We start from the raw sequence: 22093 nt of genomic DNA, 5'->3' as shown, positions 1-22093 counted from the left end.
CGAGTGCTCCGCCCCTCATGTGCGTGACCATCTCTCCCGCCTCCCACGCAGGTGGGGCTGCACCTGCATGAGCTCAGGTGCAGACTCTCCACCCCTCGCTCCACGGGCTGGAACAGGGGGCCAGTCTGTGGCCTTTGCACATGCTGTTCCTCCCACCTGGAGTGCCCTTCATCCTCGTCTCCATCACAGCGACATTTCCCCAGGAAGCCTTCCGTGCCACCTGGTGCAGACTCGGTGCCTGGCCATGCTCCTGGGGGCCAGTGGCACGGCTGTACAGCGCGCTTCACCAGCTAGGAGGCTGCGAGCTCGTCAAGGGCAGGGCTGTGCCGGAGCCAGCCCCGCAGTCCCAGGACCAGCAAGGAGCCTGCACGTGGCAGGAATGTTACTGACTGACGGACTGGCCGAGCAAACGGAGAAGACAAAGCAAAGCAACTTTCCCCGGGGGACATGCCTTGTGACTGTCTTCAGGGAGACCACGTCTGTCTGCCTAACAAGCTCCAGGCTGCCCGGTCTTGAAACCCCACGGGGAATGGCATGTTCTAGGGCAGTGGTTCTCAACCTTCCTAATGCCTCGACCCTTTAATACAGTTCCTCATGTTGTGGTGACCCCCAGCCATAAAATTATTTTCGTTGCTACTTCATAACTGTAATGTTGCTACTGTTATGAATCGTCATGTAAATATCTGATATGCAGGATGTATTTTCATTGTTACAAATTGAACATAATTAAAGCATAGTGATTAATCACAAAAACAATATGTAATTATATATGTGTTTTCTGATGGTCTTAGGCGACCCCTGTGAAAGGGTCGTTCGACCCCCAAAGGGATTGCGACCCACAGGTTGAGAACTGCTGTTCTAGAGGGATCTTCTTGCTTATGCTTTGGTCTTTTTAAAAAGAGCCTCTTAATGGGTCAACCCACCTTGGCAGAGAGGCAGCATGACCCTCCCTACCCGTTACCTGAACACACACATGAGAGAGAGAGAGAGGGAGAGAGAGAGAGAGAGAGAGAGAGAGAGAGAGAGAGAGAGAGAGAGAAGAGCCAGGCCCTCATTTAATCAAAGAGCTAAAAAATAATAAAAGCATAAAAATTAGGAGAGGGGAAGAAGCGTAGTCCAAGCTAGCCAGTTCCTCGCCTTTCAGATCATCCAAAGTTGATAAATCGGGAAAGTCATGGCGGAGCCAGCTTGGGAACTACAGCACTTGGTCTGTGCACGACGGACAGGTGGGCAAGGGAGGGGCCGGGATGCGAACGCCTCCTCCAGCATAACCTCTTCAGAACAACTGGATTTTTTAACCCCATGCACGTATTACTTCGATTAAAATGAAAGGATAACAGAGTGGTCATTGGACGTCAATGTTATTAAATCCCTGGGCTGCGTGGGAGTTCGACGCACGGGGAGTGGGGGCAGCCTGTGGCTGGTACATTGAATCTGGATGTGACGTAAGGGAGAAAAGCTGTATTGGTGAAAGAACATCCAAATCTACAGAAAAGTTTTATAAGAGTTCATTTGAGCCAATTTTTTGAAGATATTCTTGAAAGCAAGAGCTTGAAGGATTGAGCAAATGCTCGGGAGAATGGCAGTTTTGCAGTTCCTCTAAAAAAACTTTTTAAAGTATATTTTTATTGATTTCAGAGAGGAAGGGAGAGGGAGAGAGAGACTGAAACATCAATGATGAGCCTGGTTGGCGTGGCTCAGTGGTTGAGCATCAGCCTATGATCCAGGCGGTCACGGTTCGATTTCTGGTCAGGGCACTTGCTTGGGTTGCGGGCTCGATCTCTCACATCCCCAATACGGGGCGTGCAGGAGGCCACCGATCAATGATTCTCTCTCATCAATGATCTCTCTCCCTCTCCCTCACTCTCTTAACAATAAAAAATAAATACATAAAAAAAAATCAATGATGAGAGAGAATCACTGATTGGCTGCCTCCTGTACGCCCCCTACCGGGGATCACGCCTGCAACCCGGGCATGTGCTCTGTACGGGAATCGAACCGTGACCTCCTGGTTCATAGGTTGACACTCAACCACTGAGCCACGCCGGCTAGAACACGAGTCAGAATTTTGACAGTGGGAGAAACCTGGACGTTTTTCAAAGGGAACCAGGCCTTCCCAGCAACAGAGCCCGGCAGAGCTGGGTCCTTCCCGCTGTGCTGCTGGTTGGAAGGGATGCTGCCCTCACGGGTAGTTGGGCGTTGCCTCCGACAAGGTTTCGTGGCGACAAGCTGAGTGTGAGAAGCCGTGATTACAGCCAACGACAACAAGCTGGTACCGAGCCAGGCAGGCAGGTGTGCTAATGGAACGCACACATCCAATTTTAGCTCTAGTTTATGCCAGAAATATATGATTGGGACCATCCTACCTTAGAGTTCTGGCAGACAGCGGGATCACCTGCTGCCCTACTCAAGCAGGATGGGGACTCGAACTTATCCTGTGTGTGTGGCTGTGGCGTGGACGTGCCTGTATGTCCAGTCAGTGGGGCAGGAAGCAGGCATCTGTAACCACACAGAGGCAGCCCAGGAAAGACTGGCATCCGCCATCCTAAATGCCCACGAGGACGCCGCCACTTGCCCCTGTAAACCCGAATTTGGCTGTGATTCTTATCCCAGAAAGGGACTGTGGATCAGCAAAAACAGGAAACAGAGACCCATCCGTCCAGTCTTCCTAAAAAAATTGCAATTGCTCAAAAGTATAGTTCTGTTGGCCAAAAAATAAATTAAAATAACCTCGAGAATGGGGAACTCATAGCATCAGAAAATTCAGTGAGCAAGGAACTAAATTAAAGACAGCATTCAGTCTGGCTGGCGTGGCTCAGTGGTTGAAGTGTCGACCTATGAACCAGGAGGTCACGGTTCAACTCCCGGTCAGGGCACATGCCTGGGTTGCGCGCTTGATCCCCAGTGGGGATGGGGGTGGGGATGTGTGTGTGCAGGAGGCAGCTGATGGATGATTCTCTCTCATCCTTGATGTTTCTATCTCTCTCTCCCTCTCCCTTCCTCTCTGAAATCAATAAGAAAAATACGTGAAAGAAAAAGAACTAGGAAAGGAAAGATCACATCTTCTTGTAGATGGGTGGCCCTGGCCTAAGCCCACAAAGGGCTGGCGTCCCTGGCCCTGTCCTCTACCCCCTGAGAGCGCTGCTGTCAGGGCTGCTCTGTACTGGGCTGGTGGCCCTGTCTGCGGTGCAGGGCACCGGTAAGCAATCCGGAGTCACCCAGGGCTTTGAGAAGCGCAGGGCCAGGCGGGCAGAGCTCCCTCCCAGCTGAGGGGTTCTGCTTTCCACTAATCCCTCCTCACTGCTAACTCAGAATCCAGGTGGTAGCGGGAAGCCAAGTGAGGCCCTCCCAGGAGCATGTGGGTATTTGCATTTTAATGACTATCACGGAGAACCTCAGGGTGCTCTCGCCAGAGCCAGGAGCTGGGCTGGAAAGGAAGCCCAGCAAAGACAGAGTGCCCCTCTGCCTCTTCTTCTAACCCCCAGGGCAGCAGCTCCTGGCTCAGCCCACAGCACGATGGACGCGCCCTCGCCAGGGCCTGAGCGAATTTCCTCTTCGTTTCAAGTGGGTTTTTCAAGCAGGCAGGTCCGTCTGGGAGGCAGGCAATCGCCAGCACAGTGGAGAGGAAAAAACGGAGCGAGGAAACACACCCCGCAGGCGCTTTCTTGACAGATAGTTTAATAAACGCTTTGGCCAGGCTGCTTCAGAACCAGAGGGAACGCCTTGCCTCCACGCACCCCGTGGAGGGGCTGGATCCCGCACGGCTTCTGCGCCATGACCACTGAGCAGCACGTGCAGGCTCTCCGGGGCTGCGGGCTGTGTGCCTGGGGTCAGGGAGAGCCTCGAATGCGCTGGCCAGCCTCCCACCTGGGCCTCAGCCCCTCCTCATTGCCCACGCCGGGGGCCTGTGCCCGGGGGCGCCACCCCTCCTGGCATGACCTACAGCCCTCTGCCCACATGCCACCTTCTCCCTTTGTTCAGAACAGTCCGGCAGGTCCCACAGATGGTGCAGGCTCTTCATCTCTGGCTTTGTCGACACTGCATGGACGCCTCCCCTCACACCTCATTTGCATGCAGCATGGAATCCCAAATATTTAACGATCGTCCCTGCTCCGGCACATGTCTGGGAGGGCAGACGTGCTCGGCGATGTCTGGCTGCGAGGCCGGCCTCCGCTCCCAGCTGGAGTGGGCGCGCACAGGAAATGAATAGGGCTGGATGGGAACATTGGACAGGCCAATTATACCCGGCCAGGTCTTTTCAGAAGAGCTCTGTGATTTTGATTCAATTCCCAGAACAACAAACATCCTATGTTTAAACACAGTCTCAGCAACGCATTCCAGAGCCAACGGGAAACCATTTCGGGGCTGGCCCCGATGCGGCCGGGCTGTTGGCCCGGCCAGGACACTCCCAATTCGGAGATGCTTTGCTCCGTGATGGATCTGACCACTGCTTCATTCCCAACCGCTCTGGGTCCTTCTTGGGGAAAACCTACAATCCTGAGGTTCCATTACTTTCTCTCTCTTCCAGATTCATCACCGTCTCCCTGACTGTTTGCAGCTCTTTGGGTTTTGTTTTTCCCCCACCCTCCCCTTCATTCTGGGGGATTTCAAAGGTTTTTCTCCACTTCACTGATGCAAGCTTTTCTGGGTCGGATCTTAGTGGTCTCCTGGCATCTTTTGGGCGTGTGCCTGTGAAATCTAGCATGCGTGCGGAAGTGTATGAAACACAGTACACCTCAGAGAACCATATTCAAGCCAACACCTGGGAAATTAACAATGAATTAAATATTACCCACTCTGAGATGTCCCTGTGAGCCCTCCTGCCTTCGTGAGGGAGACACCATCCAGAATTGTCCACCCCCCCCCCCCCCCGGCCCCTGAATTTTGTATAAAGCAATCCCATGTTTTTCTTTCTATTTTAAAAAGCCACGCACGTGTGCACTTCTAAATAAATTATCAACTGTTTTTGAACATCAGCCTTTTGAATCATTCTGTATCCGTTAGTGACTTGGTTTTTCCCCCCTTTTTAATCCAGGTATTTTTAATGCATTTTTAATCCACCCTTTGGTGAGTCCCAGCCGCAGTTCCTTGTTCACGGCCGTGTATTATTTTGTAGCCACAATCCATCTATCCATCCCACCACGAACGGACATTGGGTTTGTTTCTGATTGGGTTGCTTTTGTGATGATAAGGACCGGTGCACGTGCAATCCTGGCCTTGTCTCCCAGGGAGATTCTCTAGGGTGCAGCTCGGAGGGGGTGCAAGGAGGAGCAGCATGCACGGGAGGTGACCTCTTGCGGTGCCAGCACCATGTGGAGATGAGCCAGGCGGGCCTCCGACTGAACGGGCCTCTGATTTAGTTGGCAATCAGGGAGCACCAGGAGCTGGCCCGTGACATGACACAGCTCCCCACAAGGTTGGCAGCAGCAGGCAAAGTTCGTGGGCCAAGGGGGCCACCATCAGGTGCCGGGACCCGAAGCCAGGTTCAGGGTCGCCACTAGATAATGGTCAGGGCCAGGCTGGGCTCCAGGTGCGGGTGCCTTAGCCCAGGCGGGGATGTAACAACTTGCCAAGTTGGGGGAGGGGCAGGGGCCCAGGAGTCACCCAGAGAGCTGGCACTACTTTGGCAACTGAGGGGAGACAGGCTGAAGGGCCACCTCCGTCCGTCCATCCATCCCACCTTCCTCCAGCCTATAGGCCGCCCTGGAAAAGGAATTTCTTGCATTCAAATTAATGCAAGAAAACAGCCAAATCCTTTCCCGAGGGCAGTGGTCACCAGCTTCGCAGCAAGAGCCTGTCAGACAGCCTGGGTCAAACCTCCGCTCTGCCGTGCGACCTGGGCCTGGTCGCGTACGTCCCAGAGCTGCCATTGGGCTGGGAAAGGGGGACGCAGAGTCCAACCCCGCCCCGCACTGGGGGATGCTTCCAATAAAGACCGGTTTTCTTCTGCTTCCCTTTTTCTCAGAGGGGCTTTCTGGTTCCAACCTTGAGAATAACAAGGCGTGGCTTCCCTGTCCCTGTGGATGTGCCAACTTCCCGAGTTATTTCCTTAGGAGGGGGGATGGGTGGGCTTCCCAGGGCTGGGCACCACCTAGGGGCTTCACTAGGTCCAGAAAGACGGAGCCATACTCTACTCCCCAGGCTCCAACTCTGAGACAGCTGCTAGGGGGAGGGCAAAACCGTGCCGTCCAATGTCACTGGGCATCTGAAAAACGAGCAGGAAACTCTGCTGATGCAAAATTTTGTTTACGTTAATGCAAGAAAACAACCAAATTCAGGTGTTTTCTCCCCAGCTTTCTGCCCACCTCCCCAGAGGCATGATCAGGAGGGTCTCCTAGCAGGGAAAGCAGGCTGTGCAGGCCCAACAGGGAGTGTGTGGGGGGTGGGGGTGCGGAGGGAGAGCTGGGCGGTGGTGTCAGGACGCTGTCACACCAACAGGGACAGCGAAGCCGCAACACACCTTGCCGTTCTCAAGGTCGGTCACGCAGACCACAGGGCTCCCAGCCCCACGGACGGCTGGGCCCCGGGACGGCTGAGTCAGGGGGCGGGCAGGGGTGTGAGGGAGCCAAACACGAGGAGCTGAGGGCACGTTCCTGATGGGCCGAGGGCTTCATTCAGGTCGGGACCCCTCACCCCTGATGTCTTCTCCCCAAGGCCAAAGAGCCTCCTGGGACCAACCAGCCCTTCCCACGTCCGCTCAGGGGACCCCGGGTCCCCACGCGTGGGAAATGGGGAGCCTCACACGGCGTGGTGTGTTCCCATCCCGGGCTGCTCCATCCCCGGAGCCGCTGGCCTCTCCACTACTCCTCCATCAGGGAACGGCTCACCTTTTCCCATTAAAGAAAAATTTTAAATTTATATTAAAATATATTTTTATTGATTTCAGAGAGGAAGGGAGTAGGAGAGAGAGAGAGAGAGAAACATCAATGATGAGAAAGAATCATTGATCGGCCCCTACCTATCGAGCCCTCAACCTGGGCATGTGCCCTGACTGGGAATCCAACCGAGACCTCTGGGTTCACAGGCTGATTGATATTCAACCACTGAGCCACGCCGGGCGGGCAGTATTCCCCCTTTTTAAAATTGTGGTAAAATGTACATAACACAACATTCCGCCTGCGAATCATTTTTCGTAGACAGTCTAGGAGCACTAAGTACCTGCCCAGGGATGTGCTACGGTCCTCACCGCCCGTCTCCAGCCCGTTTTCATCTTTCCAAACGGAAACTGTGCCCGTTAAACAGCGACTCCTCACGCTCCCACCCGGCCCCTGGCAACCGCCATGCTACTGCCCGTCTCTATGAATGTGGCTCCTCTGGGCACCTCACAGAGGCGGATCACACCGTATTGGTCCTTCTTGTGACTGGCTGATCCACGTAGCATGTCCTCCATGCTCTTCCGTGTTGCAGCAGGTGTCAGAGTTTCCTTCCTTTTCAAGGCTGAACATTTGGTTTATCCAATTGCCCAACAGGAGACGCTTGGGCTGCTTCCACCGTTTGGACACTGTGAATAATGCTGCCGTGAAGATGGGTATGCAAGTAGATCTGTTTCCGTCCCGGCTGTCAATTCTTCAGGGTATTCACCCGGAAGCAGAATTGCTAGGTCATCCCTTTTCGAGGAAATGCCACACCGTTTCCCACTGTGACTGCACTATTTTACGTGCCCACCAGCAAGGCACCGGGGCTCAGATTTCTCCACATCCTCGCCAACACTTATTATTGTCTGCTTGTTAAATATTAGCCGCCCTCACGGGTGTGATGTGGTCACCGGTTTACGTGTAACACGGCAGCCGCTCTCCCCTCCTTCCCGCACCCAACACTCCTGCTCCCTCTGCCTGTTCTCCTCTGTCTTCTTCCCGTTCAGCACCTAACATACTATACACTTTGCTCATCTAGTAGTTTGCTTATGTTTATTGTCTGTTCCCTCTCTCTTTCCCCAGACCCTGCCAGAATGGAAACTCAAGGCAGAGATATGTGGCTGTTCACTGCATTTTCCGAGGGCCTAACCAGTGCCTTGCACAGGGGTGGGCAAACTTTTTGACTCGAGGGCCACAATGGGTTCTTAAACTGGATCAGAGGGCCAGAACAAAAGCATGGATGGAGTGTTTGTGTGAACTAATATAAATTCAAAGTAAACATCATTACATAAAAGGATACGGTCTTTTTTTTTTTTAGTTTTATTCATTTCAAACGGGCCGGATCCGGCCCGCGGGCCGTAGTTTGCCCACAGCTGGCCTAGCACATAGCAAACACGCAATGACAATTATATGAATGGAGTATAAATAAATGAATGGATGGATGAATGAATGAATGAATGAATGCATAGAAAGAGTTGTCAGTCAGAAGGAGTTTTGGAGGCAAACACACCTAGCTTCAACCTTTGGCCCCATCAATTATTGTGTGGTGTCTTTGGGCAGGTGACCTTTCTCTAAGCCTCAGTTTCCCCATCTGTCACATGGGGCAATACTGAGTACCCCCCTGGGCTCCTGTGAGGGTGAAGTAGGTATTCACTTCCTGGCCCACAGTGGGTGCTCAGTGCATGCCCACTGCTGAATGCCAGTCGGCCCTTCTGGCGGGCATGGGAGGACAGCCGGCTCCATGGGCTGGCGCACATGGTGAGAAAGTCCGTTCCCTCTCGGATTGGACAGCACCTCAGAGAGGGAAGTTCTTTCTCCGATGAACAAACACAGGCTCACGTAGGCACCCCAAACAGGGGCAGGGCGGGGGTGGGAGACTGCTCTGCCCGCCACGGGAGGAAGGGGGACTGGCTGGCGCCAGGAGCCTATTCCTCCTGCCACTTCCACATGCGTGGGAGCCTGCGCTGACAGTGGGTCTGCTTGGTAGAGCCGTGGCGTGTGGGAGGTGACCAACACACCGAGGAAGTGTGACCATCCGGGTCCCCCAGGGACGCCGCAACCGCCGCCCAGAACGAGGCAGACGCAGATGGCGAGGAGCTCGGGCAGCCACCCGCCCGCCCACCCGCGCACCAACCACCCACTCCTGGCTGTGCTCGCGGCCTCCGGAGGGGGCCCTCTGGCAAAGCTGTTTGCAGCTAAAATCCAAACTGCAAGTAACAGCAAGACCAGGAGAAAACCAGCGTGGGAACAGATGGCAGCGTGCGAGGCGCCCAGGCTGCCCGCCGGAGAGGCAGGTGCCGCGAGCACGGTGGGTTCTGCTGGCACGGCTGCCACCCCCTGTGCTGGCTGGGAGGGAGGGGGCCCCCGCTTCCTGGGCCTCCTGCAGGCCTGAGCCAAGGCGGACTCCCCAGGGGCCCTAACTGGGCTACGGGTCACCCTCCAGGCTGGGCAGCTTGGAGAGGCTTTAAAGACCCACGTGAAGCCACTTCCCTACTTCACAAGTTCCTCTCACAGTCAATCAACAAGGGGGAGAGAGGGGCCAGGAGGCAGGAATACAGACCTCGCAGCAAAGGGCACTGGGGGACCCCAGATAAGACCTCAGGAGAATCAAAAGCACCCGCTGGGGAAAGATTCTAAAGAGATCTGAGCACAGAACCAGCTTTACTTTTTTTTGAAAATGTCTCTTTCAATCAACAAACATTTCCTGAGCCCCTTTGATATGCAAAGCACTGCGGGAAACACAGTCATTGTTGGTGCAGCCCCGCCTCCCCCGCCTCCTTGGCCTCGGCCTCGCTGAGTTAGATCAGGAATGAATCTGGAAGGCCGAGCCCATGCTGAACAGAGAAGAGTTAATCAGCTTTCAATGACTTACAAGTTGGCCTTCACCCCTTTCTAGCTCTCCCTCCTCCCCCCCAGAGGATGCCTGCATCCTCGGAGAAGCCTTCTTACTCCAAAGACACCTTTTACAGGCTGGAGGAATGCTCTCCAGAATCCTGGGGAAATTAGATTCCAATTAACTTTTCCACTGATTACAGTCTAACTTTGAATGAGTCACTTTGTTGTGTTAAATGAATGGGATTAAAGGCTGACCAGCAAGTGAAATGAGTTTCCGGCTGGCGAGGTCCCGTGTTTAGAAGCCCCTGACGCAGTGCCTCCCAACCTGCACCCGTGAGAGCTGGAGAAGAAAGGGCACGAGGGCACCAGCACAGGAGGGATCTGATGCCAGCCTCCAGCCAGTCTCGGCTCCACAAGGCAGGTGGGCTGCATGGAAGGGGTCGCTGCCCACCTGGGCCTTGCCCGCCCGGCAGGGGTCAGGGGGCAGGGTCTGAGCACCCTCCTTGCCAGCCTTCCTGGCATGGCACACCTGTGGGTTTCTGGTACCACATAGGAGTTTGTCCTTCCTCCTCCAACCCCGTCTTTTATTTTTGTTTGTTTTTATTGATTTTTTTTTTTTTTTTTTTTTTTTTTTGGGAGAGAGATAGAAACATCAATGATGAGAGAATCATTGATTGTCTGCCTCCTGCATTCCCCCTACTGGGGATCGAGCCTGCAACCAAGGCATGCGCCCCGACTGGGAATGGAACCAGTGACCTCTTGGTGCATGGGTCAACACTCAACCACAGAGCCACACCAGCCGGGCCTCCAGGCCTGTCTTACTCCTGGGGATAAATAAGGGAGAGGAGAAGAACCAGGCAGGAGTGGGAAGGGGCTGGAACGAGGAGCTGCACCTGGGCAGGTATATAACTTTCAGGAAAGCTTGGGCGGGGGAGGGCAGGAGAGGCGGGAAGAGGCAAGGAAACAGGCGAACCAGGGACTGCAGATTTCCATGTCCCTCTAGTTCCAGTGGCCGGGGGGCCAGGTCACGGGGGCGTCACAGGGGCCTCCTGTGGACAGAGCACACAGGTATAACCCTGGGCAGAGGAAGGGGCTGTGCGGGGGTGGGTGCCGCCCCTGGTAAACCTTGGTGTGGAGCTCACGGCTCCTGAAGGCACAGAAATGCATGTGCGTGTGCGCAAGACAAACAGGAGCCCACAGTCAGGCAAAAAAAACACCAAAAAACGGAATCAGTGATGCGGGGGAGAAGCTTCAAGATTGTTCAGAAGGGAGGGGAAAATTAAAGGAGGGAAATTGGGCAGAAGACGATGAATACAGAAGACAGAATGGAAATGTGATTTTCAAATTAAAAGTACTCTGAAGAAATGAGATTGTTGGGAACAAAGTAATAAGCAAAAGCATAATTGGAACAGCTTTCCTGAATCAAAGAGCCAAATATGTTTGTTCTGTACAAAAGCCCATGAAAATGACCTGGCATATCCAGATAAAATTTCGATTTCCATATATATATATACTGGGGCAAAAGTAGGCTTACAGTTGTTTGTATGGAAAATAACACAATAATTAATAATTAACAACACAAGAATAAACTCTGTGTTTCATTCATGTACTCATAACTGTAAACCTGCTTTTATTTATTTTTTGGCTAGTCCTCATGAGCATATTTTTTCCCATTGTTTTCTAGAGATTGTACAAGGGAGGAAGGGAGAGGGAGAAGGGAGAGAGAGGGGGAGAGAGAGAGAGAGAGATAGAGAAAGAAAGAGAGAGAGGACTGGTTGCGCCCCTAACGGGGGTGGGGGTGGGTGGAAGGAGTGAGCCTGAAACCCAGGTACATGCTCTTGACTGGGAATCGAACCCAAGATTCTTCAGTGTGTGCAGGCAGATGCTCTAACCATTGAGCCCACAGGCCAGGGCACTGTAAACCTACTTTTGCTCACCGTGTGTGTGTGTGTGTGTGTGTGTGTGTGTGTGTGTGTGTGTTTAGTTAATTAATTTATTTTTTGTTAATCCTCACCCAAGGATATTTTCCCATTGATTTTTAAGAGAGTGGAAGGGAGGGGGAGAGACACAGCGAGAAACATGGATGTGAGAGGAACACAGCGATTGGTTGTCTCCCACATGCGTCCCGACCGGAGCTAGGGATGGAGCCTATAACCAGAAGTATGTGCCCTTGACCAGAATCGAACCCAGGACCCTTCAGTCCGAGGGCCAACGGCTCTATCCACTGAGCCAAACCAGCTAGGGCTGTGCGGGGTTATTTAAGGGGAAATAAAGGCACAGGTCTGGCCTCGGACTTCTCCCCACATCTCTGTTCCTGCCTTGAAAACAACTCTGGGTTGTGCCTTGGGCCCTGTCACCCCGCCTTCTCTTTCTCTCAACTTCGGCATCAAAGGCTTCACTGGCTTGCTGCCCACCTGCACCCTCGGAACTGTCGTCGGGGCCACGGGCCCTTCTTGGGGCTCCTCAGCTGTGCCCGCTGTGCCCTTTCACCGGTCCCCGAGGACGGCTTCATTCCCTGTTCCATTTCTTTAAATCTTGACCGCATCTCAGAGTGTCTTAATTTACCAGTAGGGAAACCAGGAAAGTGCCCAAAGCCTGTGCCTACCAGTATTCACAGAAGGAACGCAGTGAGGTGGGGGGCGGGGAGTTGGGAAAATGAATGCTTACAGGAGCAGCAAGTTGAAAAAAGGCAAGCGGCTAATTAGGTAAAGAGTGTAGCTTGGTGTGGTCACACACACATCACAGTCATGGCTGCCGGTGGAGTGGCCGTCAGGGGCCAGGTACTCCAGGCTGTTGGGAGGGCCAACCAGGGATCAAACATAAAAACATCAATAAGATGCCCTAGCCAGTTTGGCTCAGTGGACAGAGCATCAGCCTGTGGACTGAAGGGTCTCGGGTTCGATTCTAGTGAAGGGCACATGCCTGGGTTGTGGGCTTGATCCCCAGTGGGGGGCGTGCAGGAGGCAGCCAGTCAATGAGTCTCTCTCATCGTTGATGTTTCTCTTTCTCTCTCTCCCTCTCCCTCTCCCTTTGAAATCAATAAAAATTTTTTAAAAAAATCAATAAGAAGCAAATGAAAGGAAAGTATCTGTGGCTGTTCATGGGAATGACAAGGCTTATTGCTCTAAAATTTACTCAACTGAGTTTTAAAATTCATTGACAACAGTCATTTTCAGAAATAAAAATGGTTCATTTGTTTCTTTTTCAAATTTGCTCACTTTTTTCAAAGGTCCTGTTTGTTGAATTTGTTTCTACTCCTCTTATCTCTTTTAATTAAGTTAAAAACCTATTTATCTCTCTCTCACAGTTTTACCATCATCTCTAGTTCCCTGGGTACCGGTGCTCCTATTGTTCCCTTTGCTGCCTCTCCCTCATGGTGGCTCTTTTCACATGAGGTGGGTAGACAACAGGGGCAAATCCACAGAATTCTGAGTGGGAAAGATTATGATCAATTATATTATCAATCAAGTTATCTTCTTTGTATAAAGGCAACAGCTACCGTATAGCAAAAGACTCAGAAAATACACATCGAGGGCTCCTACTAAAAAGATTAAAATTACAGACCAGCTAATTATTAGATAAATCAACAGCAACAACTCAAGGGTCTATAAGAAAAGAGGGCATATAAACAGCAATGTTCATTTTTCCCTTCTAAGAACCCATTCTGAGGACAAAATGTAAAATGTGGTCAAGAAGCTATGCACCCACACATACTGGCATATTGCAGTTATTAATAAGAGGGGGAAGGAAATACTTAGGTGTCTGAAATGGGCAGACTATCCACATGACAGAATGTTTACAAAGAGCTATTGATTATGCTGAGAACTATTTACGATATATGTTAATTTTAAAACATGGGTTCAGCAATAGAAAGGAAAAATACACAGACGGCCAGAAGTAAATATGCCAAAATGTTAACAGTGATTAGATGATAAGATTACGGATATTTTGGGTGTGTATTACTTTATGTTTTCTTACACATTGGGAATGTCAATGATGAGCCATATTAATTGTATAATCAGAAAAGAGTAAAATGTATATGATATTTTTTTAAAAAAAATGAAAACTTCTAAGGGTCACACACTAACAGTCAAGAACATAAATATCTGGGGTAATATTAAATAATGGGGTAATATTAAATAAGAAAGATAAAATGTCATTACTGACTCTGACATCATTATAGTCTACAATTTACTCTCAACGCAGCAGCCAGAGCATCCTCTGAAAAGATGGGGAGGTGGGGAGGACTCAGGTCATGTCTCCCCTCCACTCCCGACCCTCAGAGGCTCCCCATTCCACTCAGAGTAAAAGCCAAAGTCCTACCATGGCCGGCAGGACCAACACGATCCGACCCCCTGCCACATCTCCGACCTCCTCTCCCAACCCTGACGAACGCCAGCCACGCCAGTCTCCTCGCCAGTCCCCCAAATCACCAGGCACCCACCTGCCCCAGGACCTTTGCACTCACTACCCCTCGCTTGGCATGCTCCCATCCCTACAGCCACACAGTGCGCTTCAGAGCTCTGCTCAAATGCCATTGGATCAGGAACCCTTCCCCGCCTCCCCCGTATCGAATAACAGCTACCCCCACTGTTCCAGCACCCTCTCCCCCTCCCCTGGCACTGTATCTCCACCTGCGACATGGCGGCATTGACTCTACTGCGTCTGTGGTCTCCCTCCCATGGGAAGAGCTGTTTGGCCTGGTCCATAGAAGATGCTCAATAACATGTGCTGAGTGCCCGAATGGACACAGGCATTAGACTGTCAGCCCCTCAGGAGCAGAGGGGCTGAAGCACCCGCCTCCCCCCACACCATGGACGTGCACCAAACAGGCAGCAACGCCCACCTGACAAGCCCAGGGACGTGTAACCAGCACTCATCTCACTCCAGAAAAAAAGTGTTTAAAAGCTCAGCCAGAGATGATGGGAGCGAAGCATCCGGAGGAAAGATAAGAGCGTTGGTGCAAGAGTCTCCATCAGACCATTCAAGTTCTCCCGTCGGGACGCGCTTCCCCCGCAGGACGGAGCTCCTCAGTCTTATCACGGACTCAGAACCAGCTGTAAGCGGCACTTCAAATGACATTTTAAATGCTCTTTCTATTTAGCTATCTCTTTGTTGTGATTAGATCTCTTTCTAAGCAAAATTTTTTAAAAAGGCATTAGCAAACCAATTACCCTGTCACTCTCCCATCCCAAACGTTGGCAGGAAAAGGCGGCACCTGGGTCCGGTACCCAAGGGCACCCGCGCTCGGGACGCGCACACCGAGTGCCCACAGTTGGCCTGGCACTGCAGAGACGGGACGTGGTGTCCTTCATCTTGCTGAGTTTTATTCGCCTCTGGAAATTCAAGGACAAAGTGATAGCGTGATGCACAGCTTCATATGCGTTGCCTCAGAAAGATAAGGAAATTCGTCCTAAGCTATTTCAGATGTCCGGTGCTCCAGCGATTAGGAAGGGCTGGTGGTGGGCCCCGCACGTGCTATGCCAGGGTAGCTGGAGGTGGGGACGGGCAGGGCCAGCCGCCTCTGCTGCCGTCCACTAAGCTATTACGCTGGCGACATCCGTCTTGCCTTTCACCCACCTTCTTTTCTGTGACAGCTCCTTCATCTCTGTCCTCTAACAGCTCAGCTGTGACTGTCATTTCGTCCTGCGGAGGTGTCTCCCACAAGATGCCGTTTTAAGGAATGTCCTCTCTCACAGAGAGCTGCGTCTTAGGGGAGACTTCCAGGAGGACCTCCCGTTCAAAGGGGGTGCTTCTGGCTGGGAGAGAGGGAGGCCTCTGATGCTTGCAGAGTACCTGTGCCAGGCCGGACATGTACGCTTTGCACATCAATCACTTTGTACATCTAAGGTCCTGGCTGAATTCTTTTTAAAAAAAAAAAAATATATTTTATTGATTTTTTTACAGAGAGGAAGGGAGAGGGATAGAGACTTAGAAACATCGATGAGAGAGAAACATCGATCAGCTGCCTCCTGCACACTCCCCACTGGGGATGTGCCCGCAACCAAGGTACATGCCCTTGACTGGAATCGAACCCAGGACCCATGAGTCCGCAGGCCGACGCTCTATCCGCTGAGCCAAACCGGTCTGGGCCTGGCTGAATTCTTACAGCGTCTCTAAGAAACAGAGATTATCATCTCCGAGTCGGGATGAGAAATCAGGGACCTCCAGGCAAGGCGGAATGTTAGTTCACATGCTGGGTACCTTCCCGGTTCCGAGGAGCAGGTTCTAAACACAGCAAGCACACCTATCTGCGCTCAGAAACAAGGTGTTCACCTCGATGGATGAGAAACTCCAAATGTTTCCTATTTGGAGGAGCTGAAGGCCCAGCCCGTGGAGTTCTGGGCCCTTCGGCCGGTGGAGGCAACCGGGAGCTTGGTCTTCTAGGGCACAGGGACCACGGGAAGTGGGGGACCAGAGCCAGAGCCACTGAAAACGGGGGCTGGTGACAGGGTTTCCCATCTGGGAAAAGAGGCTGAAGAAGCAGAGCTCCCCCCTGCATCCCCTAACTAGAGCTCACCTAAGACTACGGACACGGAGGGGAGCTGGAAGCGGCACCCACACAGCCAGGGCCCGGCCAGACTGCCTGAGGCTTTGATGACTGGCCCTGGGAATAGTCCCCTTGTCACATGGACACAGCTCATCACTAGCCCGAGAGCCTGGCTCTGCACTGGGCCCCCCAGGACCTGGGTGGAGGTGATGAGCAGGGAGAGCAAGAGGGGGACACGGACTCCCCTTCAAGATGAGCACACAAACCCAAACCCCAACGCATCCGGGGAAAGCTGACGCGAAGAGGGAGAACCAGCAACACCAACAGCCGGGAGACAGTCCCAGAGACTTAGTGGCCTGAAGACAGGACTGAACAATGTGTGCAGGAAGATAAAGCAATAAACAAGGGCAGCGGGGCCGTGGAGGATGGGCTGAGGGGCTCTGCCAGGCAGCCGATGGGACCTGCAGAAGGGGAGACACGGCAGGGGCAGCAGTATTCAAGGACAGCCTGGCTGAGAATCTCCCACACTGAGGCCTCTATGGGCCCTCAGAGTAAGAGCACATACCAAGTGCCACGCAAGGGAAGGGATCCACATGTGGTGACCAAGGGCGTGCTCCCTCTGCCAGGCGCATTTTGCTCCCACCACCCCCGTCCCGTGCCCCTCCCCGGAAGCTCCTGCCAATGTCCTGCTCTGGTGTGGCCCCACATCCCATCCTGGTACAGGGAGGAAAGCCCGGGGTTTGGGGTTAGGAGATGCAGGTTCAAGCCCCACATCTGTGACTGCCCCACTGAGCTTCCATTTCTCCTCCTAAAATGGGGAAGAACTAGAATGACAGAAGCTCTGCACCGGAAGGGCCTGTGGGGTGGCATCACCATAGCAGACCTGGCCGCACTTCCTTCCAGCTCCCACAGGAGCCAGCTGGGTGCCACCTCCCGAGTCTCCATTTCCCATCAGCGGAAGGGGATGCTGACACACCCTCATAGGGGATCGTGAAAGGATTTAATGGGTTCATACAGCGTGGTGCCAGGCTCATAATAAATGCTCAACCTGGGGTGGACATTACTATGGCTATAATAATAGGTGCCCCCTGTCCCCCCCCCCCCCCCCGCCATGCCATGCAACCTACACCCAGCGTAAGGGCTTCCCACCGAAGCCAGGGGCCCCCGGCATAGCAGAACCAGGGCCCACCGCCACCTCCACGCCGTGAAAATGGGCCACCCAGCAGGTGACGCCCCACCCTTCTCCCTGGTCACCCCCAGTAGGTCCTCCTTGACCTCCAGGGAAGCCCCCTGGCGCCCCCCCATGACCAACCATGGACTTCCCCCGGTGGGATGGGCTCAGACCCGGCCCCAGGGCCCCCCACCCGTTCCCTGGGCACCCTACCTCTCTCTGCTCACTGCAGATCTTACACAGCCACAGGGGCCGCTTCTGGCCAGGGCAGGCCTCGATCCCACACTTGGTGCAGACTTTCTATAAGAGAGAGGACACGGGGCGGTCAACACTTGAGCTGCTTCCTCCTCAGCTGAGGGGCTGGGGAAGCCGTGGCCGGGGAGCCCTCGGCCGTATTCCGAGGGATGGCTGTGGCTTCAGGCCAGAAGGGCAAATCACCCAAAGGGCACCGGTGGCTCCGGGGCACCAGGGACCTGCCCCCCCATGAATCTCCACGGTACAGATTCACCCCCACAATCACTCTCTGTTAGGAGCACACCACAAATAAGCTGCCCGACATTCACAGCTGCATCATGTTCCACAGCAGAGAACTGGAAGCCGCCCAAACGCCCAGTGCGAGTGGAGGAGCCAAGCACAGGCAGCAGAATACGAGATGGCCCGGGCACAGCGGGCTGCGTCCCTCCCCGGGAAGGTGGGCGGCGGAAGATGTTATGCAACAAAGAAAACGCATTTGTGTATAAGCATGCAGAAAAAGTCACGGACGTGAGGAGATGCTGTCGTGAGAAGGACCAGTGACCGACTTCATGCCCGGTCCCTTCACAGAGTGAGCCCAGGCACCCTGCTCCCTAAGCATCAGGCCCGCCTCACAGTGAGGCCTCGGGGGCTAGAAGCAGGTGGAGACTTTGCCAAGTTCACCCAGCAAGTAGCGGGCTCAGGTCTGGCTCTGGAGCCATTATGTAATTTCTCCAGACACGTAAGTAGCCAGAACCTCGTTCCTGCAGTGGCTGACCTTCTCTGCTGCTTAAGCTCATAACTTCTAAATACATATTTCGCTTCCCCGAAATGCACGGCAACACGGTGGTGGGAGAGGCCGGGTGACATGCCCCGGGAGGCAGGGGACCTGGTGGGGCCGAGACCCGTTCCCGGCTCGCGGTACAGTCTGCCTCGGCGACAGCAGGCCCTCCTCTGAGCACTGGTTTCTGCCACGGCTCTGCAGGCTGGGGGCTCTCTCCGGCCCCCCTACCTGCCCTAGCACCGAGGGAAGGCTGGATCTACCGCCTGGCCTTTCCTGCAGGCTGCCCACTGAGCAAGAGGCACACCCCTCTCCACGCAGAGGAAAATGTCACCAACTTGGCTTCCCAGAGCCTGTCGTCCCCGCCTGATCGGGCAGCTGAGCCCCGCGCTGCAGGAGGGGGAGCCAGCTCTCGGCGGAAGGGAAGCCGACACGTTCTTTGGGCGGGAGGGTATGCATTTGCTACCATCCAATACCGTCCAATGAGAACTGTCACTTTCCTCCTGTTTCTCCAAATAAAAGGTAACCTCCCAGCTCCCAGCTCTCTGGGCTGGCAAGAAAGTCCATCCCCGTCACAGCGGGCCCTTTCCCAGCTCTCATGAAGGTCCCGGGCTTGGGGAAGGTCCCTGTCTGGATGCTCCCTTCTATGCTGCTCTCCCTCTGAGCTCCAGGGTCCCTTGGAGAGGAAGGGGCCTGGCCACCTTTGTGCCAGGCCTGGGTTTGGCAGCCTGCCCCCTGGAGCCCTGGCCCACCACCCGAGACCTGATCTGAAATCCCCTCTTTGCCCCTAGGACTGCCTCTCGTATCCCTCCCAATCTCACCCCCAGCCCTTCTACCTCTAGGACAGGCCCCCCGTGAGCCCATCAGGTGGAAATGCACACAGGCCTCTCCCCCAGGGGTAAAGAGAGAGGAAGGAGGTGCTGACGCCGGTTGGCTGTTTTACTTCTAATTCCCACCACCCGGGATGAACAAATGGTGCACGTGTGAGAAGGAGTGTGGCCCCTCAGGGGGTGAGATGCTCCTGGTGAGTGTTCTACATGCTTATAGGGTTCGATGCCAGTCGCCCTCCAAGCACAGTGCCCTGCCCCGCCCCCTGAGACAACGGTGCCAGGAAGAAGGAGAGAACACGAGACGGGTCGCTACCGTTTCCTGCGCAATTGCGTGTGCCAAGCAACAAAGTATGAAGGAGGGGGAGGCAGGCTCTCCATGATGCAGCTGAAGACATGGAGGCTCGGAGATGGTAAAGGCCGCCGGAGGTCCCTTCGCTACGAAGGCACAATCAGGCTTCGGGACCTAGGAGAGCTGGGTAATGCCCTTCCCTTCCCTGCCCAGTGCCAAGCTGGTGCCCAGGGCTCTCCAAGGAGCCGGCTCACGTGCCTGGGAGTGTGGCTGATGATTCTCAAATGAATGAATGGGCAGAGGTGACACGGAATGACCTGGCACAGGCTGTGCTGGGGATGAGTGTGCAGCCGCATATGCTCATCGGCTCCACGACACTGGTTCTGGGAGTCTGGCTCCGCCCTCCTCGATATTTCTCTGGTTGCGGGGAGGGCGGCCGCTCCTGAACTGAGAGAGGTTTCCCAGGCGGACAGGGAGCCCAGGCCCAGCGGCCTCCCCGGCAACACTCCGTGGGCGTCCCCACAGCCTCCCTCCCACGCTGTGGCCGCCCCGCCCCACACATTCAGCAAAGGTGGGGGGGCTGCGGCCTCTGCCCTGTCGCGGTCAGCTCGGGCTGCTATCACAAAACAAATCCTAGATGGGGTGTCTTACACAGCAGACACACGTTTCACGGTTCTGGGCCGGAACGCCCAGACCGGGGTGCCAGCAGGCCGGGTTCTCGGAGAGGGCCCTTTCTACGTGCCCCTTCCTTCTCGCTGTGCCCTCACATGGTGAAGCGAGAGCTCTGGGCTCCTCCTTTGCGTCTACAGCCCAGATCCCATCACGGTGCCCACCCTCATGGCCTCATCCAACCCCAATTGCCTCCCAAAGGCCTCACTCCAGACAGCATCACACTGGAGTCAGGGCTTCCACCCACAGATTTTGGGAGGACACAGCCCCTGCCCAGGACTGGGCCCCCTCTTTTGCTTCTGCACGCGGGGCTCGTTGTCATCTATCTCACCTGGATGATCCGAGCCCCTGTCCTCCCGAGGTCTCCCCCTCATGCTCTCCTGCCCTGTCACCGACTTCGCTTTCCAGAAACACTGCCCCGAGCCTGCTCCCAAGCACTGCAGCTTGGTGCTCTGGCGCAGGCTTCGGAGTGAGGCAGGCCCGGGTGGGCCCGAGGGCAAGCTACGCAAAGCCTCTTAAGCCTCAGATGTTCTCCTCTGTCAAATGGGATCGGAGCTGTGCCCTAGGGTTGTCTTGAGGGCTCACTGAGACTCACACGAAGAGCGGCCAGCACGTTCTAAGCTTTCAATAACTGCCGGTTATTCTTATCAGCGACGCCCTCGCGCCCTGCTCCGAAACCCTGCGTGATTCTCCTCCAGACCTGCACCAGCTCACGTGGTAGCCCCCGGCCACATGTGGCTATCTAAATCAAAATTAATTGAAACTAGATGAAAGGAAAAGCCCAGCTCCTCGGTCACACTGACCATATTTCAAGTGCTCAATAGCCACACGTCACATCGAATGGCACAGAAATAGAACATTTCCACCATCGCAGGAAGTTCTGCTGGATGGCACTGGGCCCCGGGACCCGGGCCTCGGCTGGGTGCCTCCGCGCTCACCGCTGCCCTCACTGGCCTGTCCCCACTGCTCCCCACAAGGCCCCACTTCCAATCAGCTATCGGGATCCAGTGCTTGCCATTCTCAGCCCGTCCTTTGTCTTGGCCTCACTCCACCCCCCCCCCCCCCACCGCCCCCCATCTGACTCCTACTCGCCTTCCAATTTACTGATTCCCGTGACCGTCACCTCCTGAGTGCCCATGGGCTGCATGGCACACTGCGGGGCAGGCAGGGCCCAGGCCGCATGCGTCCCCAGTGAAGCGCCCAACGCTCGGTCCCATGTCAGCCTGCCGAGGCGGAGTGGCTGCCCGCTGCATTGCCTGAGTGATGTTTAAGCCGGGCTGGAAGGATGGGTGTGCACGTGCCCTCAATAAATATTGTCTGATTGATTAAACATCCATGCTGGTGGGGAACAGAGAAAGAGACCGGGAGGGAGTGCCCTGAGCTGTGTGCTGTCTTCTACCCACAGACCACAGCACACAGACCACTGGGCCTGGGGACAGAGGTGGTGGGGGCCAGATGCCCGCAAGGGGCTGGTGGTCAGCTCCCACGCTGGGGGGGAGGGGAGCGGGGGAGGGTGTGGATGAGTGGCACCTCCCAAATGCTCCCTCCTCCCTTTGCCCTGTGGGGTGCTCTGGAGGGGTTGGGGGTGGTAGGACAAGGCACACGCTCCTCGCCCACGCACAGCCCTGTTTTCAGGCTGCCTCCCATCACTGGTGGAACCCGCGGTCAGATCCCACATCTCTCAGTTGTGTCGTGTCTCTGGCTGGGGAATCCAGGCCAGCAAAAAGATAACATGCTCCAGTTCAAGTAATACATAACTGCTCCTCAGCTAAATCTCCAATCAGTAAGAGAATAATGAGCCTCTTCCCCTACGGGCTTGGTCTTTATTCCCAGGTTCCAAAAAAGAAAATTAAGCTGGTAGTATTTTAAAAATCCAGTGAGAGTATGAGCCAGCTGTGACATGAAGTCAGTGCAAAGGGTGCACTCCACAGCCATGTGAAGGA

The 22093-nt window shown here is 54.4% G+C and overlaps 1 protein-coding gene across 5 annotated transcripts in view; it reads right to left on the bottom strand.

Annotated features, from left to right (window-relative positions):
- RPH3AL (rabphilin 3A like (without C2 domains)) overlaps positions 1 to 22093 on the bottom strand; it is a 133733-nt gene that overhangs the window by 32426 nt on the left and 79214 nt on the right. For 3 of the 5 annotated variants that reach the window (XM_036340949.1, XM_036340948.1, XM_036340950.1), the window contains exon 5: positions 17564 to 17650. The exons of 1 other annotated variant lie outside the window; for it this stretch is intronic. In XM_036340949.1, the coding sequence (XP_036196842.1) occupies positions 17564 to 17650 (87 nt within the window). Of the gene's footprint in view, positions 1 to 15762; positions 16641 to 17563; positions 17651 to 22093 lie in introns of those variants that run through there. One more of the 5 variants, XM_036340951.1, reaches the window with a different exon arrangement.

Source organism: Myotis myotis, unplaced genomic scaffold (genome assembly GCF_014108235.1).
Source record: "Myotis myotis isolate mMyoMyo1 unplaced genomic scaffold, mMyoMyo1.p scaffold_m19_p_17, whole genome shotgun sequence".
Lineage (NCBI taxonomy): Eukaryota > Metazoa > Chordata > Mammalia > Chiroptera > Vespertilionidae > Myotis > Myotis myotis.
The sequence above is the reverse complement of the archived record's forward strand: the minus strand, read 5'-3'. Positions and strand labels throughout refer to the sequence as shown.